Source organism: Ictalurus furcatus, chromosome 23 (genome assembly GCF_023375685.1).
Source record: "Ictalurus furcatus strain D&B chromosome 23, Billie_1.0, whole genome shotgun sequence".
NCBI lineage: Eukaryota > Metazoa > Chordata > Actinopteri > Siluriformes > Ictaluridae > Ictalurus > Ictalurus furcatus.
The window spans coordinates 3,715,014-3,729,495 of NC_071277.1; the positions used below are offsets into that span (position 1 = coordinate 3,715,014).

Consider the following 14,482-nt stretch of genomic DNA (forward strand, 5'->3'; position numbering starts at 1 on the left):
CTGTCTTTACTAGTCAAGTGTTTAAATGGCGTTGTTCAATCGAATGCAACATAAATAAATCGTGCAATCTTTGCACCCCCCGCCCCTCCCCCACACCCACCTTTCCTGGCTCGGCCTCATTGGAATTGTCCTTCCCTTGCTCTTTTGAATTTACCTTCGGTTTAGTTTACTCCTGGCTTCTATTTACATCGCTGTTTACTCCTAAAAAACACTCATTTGCTCCCCGTTGTCCCAAATGGTCAGAGCAACACAGCTGCCATTTGTAATTTGCATAGAGTTGAAACTTTTGCTTGTTTTTTTTTTGTTTGTTTTCTTTTTTTAACCACTCGCTATCCCACAATCCCTCGGTCACTTATTCGCAGCTCAAGTCAAAAAAATCAAAATCACTCAGACGTCTCAGTGACAGAAACTGGATTTATTTATTTATTTATTTATTTATTTATTTTTTAACCACGCATCGTGTTCGTTAGTGAAACCGAGCCGAGGGCATATCCGTGCCGTCGAAGATGCCGTCGAGTTTTGTTTTTTTTTGTTGTTTTTTTTCCCCCTTGCCCTGACATTTTTATTATATAGCTTTGCAGACTATAAATGTCTTCTATGCATCCATCTGTGGCATGAATATAGAGCATCCTCTTTTATAGCAAAGTAATGAAATGGACATTGAATGTGGGTCAGGCTAGAGAAAGCTGCATAAGGCTGGATTAACATGACTAAGCTGAGTTTAGCCTCTGAAGATATCTGATACATTAAGATTTGGGCTATTTTAGAGGATTAAAATGAGTTAATGTGATTGCTACTGAATGGTTCAGATATAAGAGATACAACGCAAGTTTGGAGCCAAATTTGTAAACAAGCTTTTTTTTATGTGCTTTGAGAGGATTTTTTTTTTTTTTTTTATTGATTTCCTACAGCGAGAGATTCCAGCTCTTCTTACATGCACCGTACCTGATCATGAAATAAATAATCAACACTAAGGCCGGACAATACGATGATATGATATCGAGATTATGATATAATAGCAGCATGGGACACTTTTCTACACTTTTCTGTTGGACAGAAACGGGTAAACTCATAAAAAGGCCTCTGTTGGTTCCTGTTAGCAAAACAAGAGCAAAATGTTAGAAAGTGTAGAGCGTATGCTGCATGGTTGCCGTATCGTCCATCCCTCATCGGCAGTGACATGGACGTAGGAGTGTAACTGATCTGAAACCGCTCGTTCAACTTCACCTGTTTAATAACATCAGAACTGATTATAATTAAATATATAAATAATCAATACAGTTTGCACACATTTCAATTAGGGAGCCATATAAACAAACAAACAAATGAGGGAAGTCATAGAGATAAAATATATATATGTGTGTATGTATATATATATAATGCTAAATGAATAAATGTAAATGTAAATGTAAATAAATAAATAAATAAATATATAAATAAATGGGGTGGAGAAGGTATTAAAATCAAAGACGGATGGAAGGAAAGACAGAAAGAGACAAATTACGTGAAGCGGACAGGGAATTTAATAAAGGAAAGGAAAGGAAAGGAAGAAGGAAAGACAAATTGGAAGGTGGTAGTGATAAAAGGAAAGAAAGAAAGAAATGAAGTGAGATGAGGAAGGTATTAAAGGGAAAGAAGGAAGGGAAAATATTAAAGAAAATGGGACTAATGAGAAGAGATGGAGAAGGAAGGAAGGAAGGAAGGAAGGAAGGAAGGAAAACAGATGGGGAAATGAGAGAAGGAAGGAAGGAAGGGCGGAAGAGAGATGGAGAAGGGAAGGAAGGAAGGAAAGGAGATGGAGGAAGGGAAAGAGATGAAGGAAGGAAGGAAGGAAGGAAGGAAGGAAGGAACTGAGATAGAGAAGGGAAGGGAGGAAGGGAGGAAGGATAAGAGATGGAGAAGGAAGGAAGGGAGGGGAGAAGGAAGGGAGGAAGGGAAAGAGATGGAGAAGGAAGGAAGGAAGGAAGGAAGGAAAGAAAAGAGATGGAGAAGGGAAGGAAGGAAGGGACGAATGAAAAGAGATGGAGAAGGGATTGAATGAAGGAAGGAAGGAAGGAAGGGAAAGAGATGGAGAAGGGATTGAAGGAAGGAAGGAAGGGAAAGAGATGGAGAAGGGATTGAAGAAAGGGAGGGAAAGAGATGGAGAAGGGATTGAAGGAAGGAAGGGAAAGAGATGGAGAAGGGATTGAAGGAAGGAAGGAAGGAAGGAAGGGAAAGAGATGGAGAAGGGATTGAAGGAAGGAAGGAAGGGAAAGAGATGGAGAAGGGATTGAAGAAAGGGAGGGAAAGAGATGGAGAAGGGATTGAAGGAAGGAAGGGAAAGAGATGGAGAAGGGATTGAAGGAAGGAAGGGAAAGAGATGGAGAAGAAGGAAAGAAAAGAGATGGAGAAGGGAAGGAAGGAAGGGACGAAGGGAAAGAGATGGAGAAGGGATTGAATGAAGGAAGGAAGGAAGGGAAAGAGATGGAGAAGGGATTGAATGAAGGAAGGAAGGAAGGGAAAGAGATGGAGAAGGGATTGAATGAAGGAAGGAAGGAAGGGAAAGAGATGGAGAAGGGATTGAATGAAGGAAGGAAGGAAGGGAAAGAGATGGAGAAGGGATTGAATGAAGGAAGGAAGGAAGGGAAAGAGATGGAGAAGGGATTGAATGAAGGAAGGAAGGAAGGGAAGATATGGAGAAGGGGCAGAAGGAAGGATGGAAGGAAGTAGAGAAAGGAAGGAAGGAAGTAGAGGAAGGAAGGAAGGAAGTAGAGGAAGTAGAGGAAGACAGATTAGAGCAGAAGCAGGATTAAATACAGAAGAAGTGAGTAAAAGTGGGCAGAATAAGTTCGGATACAGAGTGAGTGCAGAAGCAGTAAGAAGCTGTGAGGTTTAATAATAAGCTGCTGCCTGTTGTGTTTGGCAAAATCTGTCCCACTTTCCCATCAGCATCATTCAGATCAAATATACAACAAACCCACAGGCAAGCACAGCTGGACCCGGAATAAACACGCTGCTCTAAACGACTTTACATTCTTACTTTATGTCTCTTATAAGTCGGTGAAATCCTCCTGCATGTGAAGAACGAAGGCACGACACGCTGGGGCTTTTATTTCTGCCTCTGCGGGAGCACTTAAAGCCTTCTACATCCAGATGCTGCCAGAAATATTAGTGAGCAAATCTCAAAGACAGAAACCCCAAACTTACCCCCAGTTTCTTACTCCTGATCCTCACATAGCCCTGCTTCACTATGTCGTTGAAGTTGGAAGCCATTGAAAGATTTTATTCTGATTTTTATTCCGCTGTTTCGCTCGTTAAATCTGGGAGAAGTGAGAGCAGCATCCAGTGCCTCAGACAGCCGGCTCGGCCTGTACCATCTCTACACTGAGAGGGGGGTGCAGGATAAAGTCAACTGATTTCACCCAGCACCCCCTTCCTGGACCGTGCCATCACATCTACATCAGAGGTGGAGAGGTACTGTAATAATGATAATTATAATAATGATAATAATAATAATAAAAGCGACAGAAATAATAATAATAATAATAATAATAATAATAATAAACAATAAGCACAAACATAATAATAATAATAATAATAATAATAATAATAATAATAATAATGATAACAACAACAACAACAATGACAATAATAATAATAACTACAATAATCACAAACGTAATAATACGTTATTATATTATAACGTTAATACATTATTATTATATAATAATAATGATGATGATGATGATGATAATAATAATAATAATAAAAGCAACAGAAATAATAATAATAATAATAACAATAATCACAAACATAATAATAATAATAACAATAATAATAATAACTACAATAATCACAAACGTAATAATAATAATTACAATGCTAACAGCAACAGCAATAATAAAAATAATAATAATAGCAATTATTATTATTATTATTATTATTATTATTATTATTATTATTATTATTATCCATCCATCCATCCATCCATCCATCTTCTACCGCTTACTCCTTTTCAGGGTCACGGGGAACCTGGAGCCTATCCCAGGGAGCATTGGGCACAAGGCGGGGTACACCCTGGACAGGGTGCCAGTTATTATTATTATTATTATTATTATTATTATTATTATTATTATTACTACTACTACTACTACTATTTGTAAATCTTGAGAAAATGTTAAAACATAAAAGGTAACAACTAAATAGTAATAAATAACTTAAATAAATATAATTACATCTACCAACCAAAAAGAAGCTTGAATTATTGTGTGTATCATATGATTTAATACAATAGGTGTTTAAAGTACAAAATATAAATATATTGATTTTCAATAATAATAATAATAATAATAATAATAATAACGATTAGACACATGTAAATGAATCACATGTAAATGAATCACATGCAAATGAATCACATGTAGATGAATCATATGAAAATGAATAAATAAATTAAAGACAAATAATGACGATTAGACATTATATGTACAAACATAAAAAGTAACAACCAAATGTTAGACAAATTAATAAATTACATAAATAAATACGACATAAATAAATCATTTCTAGCAAATCCATGGGCTCATTCATTCATAAATTAATATTTCAAATATATTTATTTAGTTTAGTTACATGTTTAAAAAATACAATTTTATAAGAAGAAGAACAACAACAATACTACTACTATTACTACGATTACGACTACTGCCACTACTTGTTGTTGTTGTTGTCGTTGTTAAGTTGTTGTTGTTGTTACTCTACTGTAACTTATATTTACTTTTGCTTGTTTTGTGCCCCTTACTTCATATTCTTCTTCTACTTCCAATATTCTCCAGAAGAAAGAAAGAAAATTAGATAGATCTGTGAAAGAAGGGGAAAAGAAAGTTTAAACACGCACATGACACAAAGAAGCGAAGAAGGAAGAGGACAGATTATACATGTCTGATTACAGTGGTAGCTGTTTGTCTCACAGCGAGCAGGTTTGGAAGCTAAATGCACATCAACGTTTTCATAAAGTGTCATTTGAATACGACATACAGCTGTGTGTGTGTGAATGTGTGTGTGTGAATGTGTGTATGCGCCTTGCTTACTTGTTCTTCAATCAAATATTAAATAAACGGAAGACAGAAACATGAATTCATCATTTTCACTCTGACAGGTTGAGGACAAGAGACTTATGAGCTTGTGTTTGATGAGAATTTAGAAGACAAAATGGTGTTGACTGCAGCCCAAAATGACAAAAATAGGATTTCATGAGATTTTCAAGCAATGATTTAAAGAAAATTTTAGCTGAGCACACTAACATTCAAGTACAAAAAGAATCATTTCCATTTCTTTCCTTCCTTTCTGGCCTTGTCCTTCCTTCCTTCCTTCCTTCTTCCTTGCCCTGACCATTTTCTATCACTTCCACTTCCATTTCCTTCCTTCCATTATATTCCTATCTTCCTTCTCCATGATATTTCTCAATTCCTTGACATTCAGGAGATTTACAAGCTATTAATTTATTCATTCATTCAAGTTAATTAACAATTAAGAGCACTCACTGGCTGCTGCTACAGGGATCAGAGAGACAATCCAATGTACACAATTTCCCCTTAACCAAAATGCTTAAAACTGCACAGGAGCTATGAGGATAATGTCATTTCTACCCTCACGAATATATAATGGGTTGCCATGTTAAAATGCAATTCATATACAATGGTAAACCAGGTGGAGGGAATGATACTTCACAGGACATTGTGTTTTTCATGTAGATGAATTACTATTCCTTTGTTTCAGCAAGGGTGAGAAAAAAAAAAAAAAAAAAAAAGGTTCTATGCCTTCTTTGCTTCCTTTGCTTTTGATTTGAGCCTCTGATATTTCAATCCAATCAGAGAGCAGAGCAGAACTCATAAGCACAATTCATCAGCTCGTCCGGAGGAACACAAACACAATTTCACATGAACCACAATAAGCTCAAAAGGATGCAAATGTTATGCAGATTAAAGGGGAAGCATGATATACAAAAGAAAGATTTGAAATAAGAGAACATAAATTGCATTTATTACTTTTTCTACAATATGTGCATGCACGATTTAGTGAAAGAAGAACGCTGTTGCTAAATAAACACATATTTATTATTACTATTATTATTATTAGTAGTAGTAGTAGTAGTAGTAGTAGTAGTACGGAGCTTTTGCTATTACTGTATATAGAAGTTGTTTATGCAGTATGGAGTTGAGATTGGAACACCTTACACAGTGATAAGGTTGCCAGATTTCCAGTCCAATGCACAATAATGCAGGATTACCATAAAAGTACAACTAAATGTAAAAAAAAAAAAAAGTAAATAAATTATATTTACAAACCCAACTGTAGCTGAAATAAAAGGAAAACCATATGTGTCATGTGATTTGATAAAATATCAATTAAGCATCATTAAAACTGGTTTTGTTGATGTGTTCATGTGTATAATATTTTTTTCTCTTCATTTCTTTTTTTTTCTTTTCTTTTTAAAAAAGTTTCAATGTTTGCGTGTTTTTCGTTTTCTTTGTCTTCTGACGTTAATACATCTCCAGTAATTTCCACAAAAAAGTAACATCAGAACATTATGAGGAAGAAACATTCGCTTGTCCTGTTTCAGTGCAGTCGGAACACGCATATCTGGACATCTGGACTTACATCTGCACAGAATTGAGCCTAATTACTGTACATTACTGTAAAATCTATCTGACCACTTACTGACCATTTTTAATGATGTCTTTTGTCAGTGGTTATGTTTACATACCTGTCAGCTGTAGTATTGTGTTATAATCAGTAGTACATTGTGGAATGAATCCATCTATCAGTCCCCTGTGTTGCGTGTCACAACCAAAGCCCAGCCTATAGAGGGCAACATTGTGCTAAATTTATTTATAAACAAACCTGGCTTTACATTTAGAGGAAAGGATTTGAATAAAGAAATCTTTCCCATCATTCCATCCATCCATCTATCCATCCATTTTCCATACAGCTTATCCTACAGGAGCCTATCCCAGTTAACTCAGAGCATGAGGCGGGGGACACCATGGGCAGGGTGCCAACCCATCGCAGGGCGCAATCGCACACACAATCACACACCCATACACACACTACGGACAATTTAGAGATGCCGATCAGCCTGCAATGCATGTCACAATGCACGAACTGGGGGAGGAAACCCTTGAAGCATGGGAGAATGAACACTCCATGCACACACAAGGAAACGCAGGGATCGAACCACCAACCCGGTAGATGTGAGGCAAATGTGCTAACCGCTAAGCGTTTCAGTGAATCCAGAGCCTGTCCCTGGAACACTGGGTTCAAGGTCAAAATACACCTCCATTACACTACTACTACTACTACTACTACTACTACTACTCAATATACAGTATACTATTTATTATATATGTGCATTTAAGGACAACAGCCTACAACAGAGTAAAAAAGACAATTTTCCAAAAAAAAAATACAACAGTACATAAGATGTACAAGACACCAGGGTTGGCTGGTATACTATAAATGTGCTAGCAGGGCTTAGTAACTCCCCTTACCCCACCCCCTGATCAACATCAGATTCTTTTCTGTCAATATATGTCCTAAAGTGGATTCTTTTTGTGAACCAACAGTGCAACTCTAACAGTTCTACACAAATATACATAAAATGCTACACAAACTGGTATAAAGAAGTGAGACTGGGGCTGATTTCTTTCTAGCCCAGACTGTAGATTAATGCAGCTAGATTTGAGTATATCTCCATTCTGACTGATATTTTTCAGCATGCTTCACTGTCATATCCATAACACATTGGACCCACATAATTCTTAATATGCCATCGATGAGATACTACAATGCATTGTTCAGCCCTAATAGTCTAATTGTCAAGCTATTGAAAGATAAGATTTGTGACTCCCGTCTAATATCATAACCACCACGTAGCACTGAATTTATTTGACCCGAGAACAAAACGGGAGTGTTCTGTACGCTACGTCTACCAAAGACATGCCATTGCAGTAAATTTAAGTGAATTTATTAGAATATTATGGAAGCCTGATTCTGCCACGGAAAAAAAATAAATAAATAAAAAATTTAAAAGGTAATTGTGACTTTATTTTGCACAACTGCAAGTTGAAATCTCACAATTCTGACCTTTTTTTTTTTCCACACAATTTAGACATCCGCTTGATGCAGAACCGGAAATATGACTAACTTCAGGTAACAAGCACACTAGTGTCTGATTTTCCTTGTGTTGACTCGCTGATGAGTGTTGTTCTTATATCTATTATATAGTCTATTTATCGAGAATGATTGATGCTTTGTCGCTGCATTCTCTGTAGCTTACTAAATGTCAAGTGGATCTCTGAATTGCGAGAAAAAAAAGAGTCAAAATTGTGCGATATGAACTCACAGTTAAACAAAATGTCAGAATTACGAGATTCAAACTTGCACTTGCGGGAAATAAAGTCAGACTTGTGAGATATAAAGTCACAATTCTGAGATATGAAGTCGCGATTACCTTTTTTTTTCCTTTTTTTTTCGATTTCTGGTGGAAATCGTCATTTTTCACTAGTGAATTTAAATAGAAATCTGATATATTTTGTAGTACGTACAGTCTGTTGTGTACAACAGTGACACATACATCATTAACTAGATTCCAATAAAATAAAGAATAGCACATTTAAAATGCACTGGGATGATGTACATGTATTTGAATTATTTGGTAAATACACCATATTGCACGGTATTTACTAATATACAGTCACGTGAAAAAGTAAGTACACCCCATGGAAATTGTTGTTGGGTTTTTTTTTTTGGTTGTTTTTATTTTTTTTTACATATTTGGACAAGCAAACATTTGATCATCTTCAAAACAGTGCCTATTCATAAAGTTAATCCACTCTATCAAATGACACATAACATTGACATTTTGTAATAATTTAAAAAAAAAAAAAAAAAAAAAAAAACACACACACACCAGATCAGTCACATGGAAAAAGTAGGTACACCCCTACATTTATCACACCTTCAAATCCATAAAATTAGAATCAGGTGTTGAAGATTGGGTGCCAGTTATTAGAACCTGTTTAGAGAGTGCAGGTCGAGCCTGTCTTATTTACAGCCCTCTCATATCTTGTGTCTGGTGTTCCCTTTGCTATTGAGGTGGGTGGTGTCATCATGCCAAGATGTAAAGAGTTCTATATGGCCTTCAGAAAAAAAAGAAGAAGAAAAAAAAAAAAGGTTGTGGATGCTTATGAGTCTGGCAAGGGCTTTAAAAAGATCTCCAAATTATTTGAAATACATCACTGTAAGGAAAATCATCTACACATGATGCAGGTTTCAAACGGCTGCCAATTTGTCCAGGTCTGGCCGTCCCAGCAAATTCAGCCCAAGAGCAGATCATCTGATGCAAAAAGAAGTCTCCAAGAACCCCAAAATTTCATCACAGGATCTGCTGGTAAGTCCTGCAACTGTTGGTGTCAAAGTGCATGCTTCTACAATCAGAAAGAGATTGCACAAATTTAATCTGTATGGGAGGTGTACCAGGAAAAAAAAACCTTTGCAAGCCAATGAACATATAGGCAAAGACCAGTCCTTTTGGAATGATGTGCTCTGAACAGATGAATCAAAGATAGAGTTGTTGGGCCACAGTCACAGCAGGCATATCTGACACTGACCAAAGTCAGCGTTTCAGGAGAAGCACCTCATACCAACTGTGCACGGTGGTGGAAATATTATGGTTTGGGGTTGCTTCGCTGCCTCAGGGACTGGACAGATGCATGCATTCATTGATTCGACTATGAATTCTGCATCATATCTTTGATTAGTAGTAGAGTAGTAGTAGTTGTCCAAATATGTAAGGAAAAAAAAGATATATATATATATATATATTTCCACGGGGTGTACTTGTTTTTTCACATGACTGTATGTAAATATACCGTACAGTACCCGGTTATGTAAAAGCTCCTTTGCCAGTGAACAACCTGGCATTAGAGCAAAACAAAGCTTCTCTTTTACTGAGTAGTTTCCATTAATGGCTGACATTAATATGAACATGAAAAAAATGGAAGGAAAGCAAAAACCGAGCCTTTTTATAAACATTGAAAGGTCAGCAGTGTTGGATGTGGATATGGACTTCCCATCATTAGTCTAAATTCTGGACATCTAAAAGGAAATGCAGCCAATGCTAACTTGCTCAGTGTGTGTGTGATTGTGTGAGTGTGTGTGTGTGTAGGATAAGAGCCTTGCAAATAAACTGTTCTCTCTCTGTTGAGCTCAGGCACGGATTAAGACACAAGGCCCTTAATACCAAGGGTCCCCCTAATCCATCTTGGTATCCTATGTTATTCAAAGCCATAAATGTCAGGCACACATACACACACACACACACACACAAACACCAAAAAATATAGGCTACAGGACACCAGTCAAATTTGGATGTTTGCTTGATTCATTGATGTATTTAGATGTATTTACTGGCATTGTTCAATATCTCACCAGAAGTCCGTATTTGTAACACTGAACTGTGAAAACAACTAAATTAAACATATAATGTAGTGTTTACATTAACAGTACAGTGTCACAAGCATTGGTTATAAAAGAGCGTTTAATGCAGGGCTACAGTACATCAGCATTTTTGTGAGCCCTTGAAAGGCGTAAACTAAAGCTTGTCATTTTTAAAGTATTATTATCTATTTGCCCACTTAAAACCAAGAGCCTAGGCTCTGTAGGCCTATAATATGACATTTACAGGGAAAAGCTATAACAGAAACTATAAACAGCTGTATGAATAATATCGCTTGTACAGCCGTCCTCCGCTGTGATGATGTTCATAAAAGGTTTTCGTTATGGTTCAAAAACTTAACCACCCATCAAATAAACAAGATATCATGTTCTGCTATGTTTTATTTCATTAAAAACGACAAATTTGTGCCATCACCACTCCTACGGCTGTATGGCGTCCACGCAAAAATGAACGCGTGACACTTTTCAGCTGAATTGCACAGGGATTATATTTAGAATATTTCCTCATCCCTATTGAAATTATTGTCTGGTCACTGGCAACCCCCGACTCGTTTCAAAAACCGGGTCAGGTGCCTGAGGTTCTCCCGTCCAACAGCAGACTGCAAGTGTTTTGTTTTTTTCTGAGTATGTAGACATTATGTGGTTCTTCGTTTGTGTTTCTGCTTTCTCATGCTATAATTAGGCTACTTCTTATTCATCAACCATGCCGCTGACATGAATGACAGCCAATCAGGAGCCCCCACTAAGCTCAAGCCCTAGGGCTTCAGCCCCACCTAGCCCCTATTATAGTCCAGGTCTGGTTGAGCTATAAATGTACTCCTGCTGCCTGATGTGATGTTGGTGCCTGATACTGACACAGTTCTGCTGTCATGGTTCGTCTCACCCTCCGGACCAGCCTGATTCATCCTGATTCATGATACTCATTTGTGCTTTGAGCTTTAGCGCTCGGGTCTGACTCATTCTGTTGTGCATTGTACCACATGGATACACTAAAGATTTTACACTTCCCAAAAAACAGCTTGTTTCCAAGTCTCACTCTTTCTTCAGTGGATAAATCTCATCTGGATACTAATTTGTTACTGAAAACTCTCTTGTGCTCATCCCAGGATTCATTCACAACATGTTCCTGACCATTCTATCAACACACTTGTCTGACTTAATAGTATACAAATGAAGAACATTAATTGTTTATTATCTCACTTAATGGTGTCAAAAGAGGATTGGTTCCCTTTTTGATTCTGGTTCCGATCACGGATTCTTGCTCATGTCATCTCGGGGAATTTTTCCTTCCTGTGTTGCTGATTAGGTATCTGAATATAAATCTACATCAGAATTGCTATAGAACTGCTTTGTGACATTGTCTATTATTAAAAGCATTATGTGAATAAAACCGAATTGAATTGATTTAAATCTGAAAAGGTGTTCTGGTTACTCTGAGAACTGAGATCTTTACATAGTGTTTCTAACTGTTCCTACAAGGTTGAAGAAACAACATTGAAGTGCTCCATAATGTCCTTTTTTTTTTGGTCTAATGCTGAACTAAGCATTTAGGAATAGATTCCATATTGGATTACCCACTCTCAGTTTGCAGCTGATGCTAAATTTAATTACGGTGTCATTTTAGTTGTACAGAATATTTTATTTGTAATGTACCAACACATTTGAGGGAAATGTTTATATTTCCAATAGCTTTTTTTTTTTTTTTACGGGCGGATTTTTCCACCTTCTCTATGCCTTTACAATATTCATAAAAATGCTTAATGGCTACATGAGATCACTAACCTCAGTCATTAGCTTATTTCCCAGCTGCCTAGCAGCAGTGTAGTCTCTATTTTTAGGCCTGTATGCATTGCCATTGTCTAAATTTGCTCAGTTTCGTTGTGCTGTTTATGTTACAATATATAGAATAATGTGTGTCATTTACATTAGAAATTGTGCGTATTTCTAATATTAGCCAATCCTTCACAGCCATCTAATGTTTGTTTTGAACCAGATTGATGATGTAGATTCAACCAGAGCTTACAGAACCTTGCATAAGTATTCACCACCTTTAACCTGTAGCCATTTTGTATTTCAGCCTGGAACTAAAATGGGCTTAATTGGCACCGTGTGTCATGAATCTACACAAAATAACCAATAATATTGAAGGGGAGAGAACTCAATAAAGTTTGCTGTCCACCAAAAATCATTGACCAGGTAAGGAAGACATTAGTCAGAGAAGCAACCAAGAGGCCAAGAATAACTCTGAAGGTGGTGAGTTTCACAGCTCAGATGGGAGAAGCTATTCACAGTACAACCAGACTCTACACAAAACTGGGCTTTATGACAGCATGATGAGAAGAAAAAAATAAATATGTTTGAGTTTGCCACAAGGTAATGTATGCTGAAGACTGACAATGATTGAAACTGTTGAAAATGGTCCTCTGGTCATAATTGATCATTTTGGCTTGGCATCACAAAGGTTGGTGGAAACCCAACATCAACAACCTGAGAATACTATTCCCACGGTGAAGCATGATGGTGGTAGCATCATGTTGTGGAGATGTTTTTAATCAGCAAAGATTGGGAAACTGGTCAGGGGAAGAGACTTGATATTGTGGCAGAGGTCACCTTCCAACCCTAAGCATAGTGCCAAAGCTACACTGGAGGGATTCAACCATGCAGTGGGACAGCCTCTGCCTAGACAAGGGAGTCCCAGTCATCCGATGTCTTAACCACTGAGCTACTGCTGCCCACTGCACTCCACTATATAATACTGCCCTATAATACTACACAACTGTTGTGGTGACCTGAAGGTCTTGTTCTGTATGTGCATGTGCAGCGGAAGGTATCTAGGTGATTTTCACCACTCTTAGAGGTTAGGAGGAGTGTAAAATAACTTTCGCTGCTTGGGGAAATTTTGGTTGGTTTGACCAGATAATACGTGTCACATTGGAATAACATGTTCACATAATGAGTCTTTATTTGTCACATATACATTACAGAACAGTGAAATTCTCTTCTTCGCATAACCCACCATGCTAGGAAGTTGGGATCAGAGCGCAGGGTCAGCCATGATACAGCGCCCCCTGGAGCAGAGAGGGTTAAGGGCCTTTCTCAAGGGTCAACAGTGGCAGCTTGGTAGTGCTGGGGCTTGAACCCCTGACCAAGGTCTGTTAACCATTGAGCCACCACTGCGTCAACCTGCTGAAGAGGTAGGACTTTAGTCTTTGTCTGTTGACAACCAGGGAAAGTTCATTTCACCACCTGGGTGTCAGAACAGAGAAGAGCCTTGATTCGTGCCTTCCTTGTACCCTGAGAGATGGTGGGTCCAATCAAGCCATGTTAGAGGCTTGAAGACAGCATGGTGCACTGTGGGGTGTGATACATACTTTAATATAGGTTTTAGATTTGGACTGTTTTTAGATTTGTAGGCAAGCATCAGAGATTTTGGAGGAAACATAACAATGGGGTGGTGTGGGAGAACTTGAAGAGGTTGAAAACAAGTCATGCAGCTTCATTATGGATTAGTTGCAGAAGTCAAATGGTGCACAGGTGCAAGACCTGCCAGGGGCAAGTTGCAGGAGTGCAGTCTTGGTGACTGAACCAGCACCTGAGTGGCCTCTGTGGATAGAAATGGCTGGAGCCTCCTAATATTATAGAGGAGAAACCTGCATGAGCAAGTCTGTTTAGCGATATGAGTTTGTCCTTCCTTACACTCAATTTCCATGCACTGACAGATGGTGAGATCTGAGTGTTGTCCATGGAGATCACAAGAGCTTGACATCTCCAGCGATGTAGAACAGCTCAGTTTTGTTGAGATATAGGTTCAGCTGAATAGCTGCCATTCATGATGAGATGCCTGCCAAACATGCCAAGATCTGTGCAGAACCATCAGCGGCTGATGGAGGAAAGGAAAACATGAGTTGAGTGTCATCAGCATAGCAGTGGTATGAGAATGGGTATAGACCCAGCACTGAGCCTTGTGGGACACGGTGGAGAGTCT

General features: G+C 37.9%; 1 protein-coding gene across 1 annotated transcript in view; it reads right to left on the minus strand.

The window, feature by feature from the left end:
* dok6 (docking protein 6) overlaps positions 1-3,309 on the minus strand; it is a 75,439-nt gene extending 72,130 nt beyond the window's left edge. The window contains exon 1 of the mRNA XM_053611802.1: positions 3,187-3,309. Coding sequence (XP_053467777.1) covers positions 3,187-3,252 — 66 coding nt within the window. The 5' untranslated portion in view covers positions 3,253-3,309. The remainder of the gene's footprint in view (positions 1-3,186) is intronic.
* Between the last annotated feature and the right edge of the window lie 11,173 nt (positions 3,310-14,482).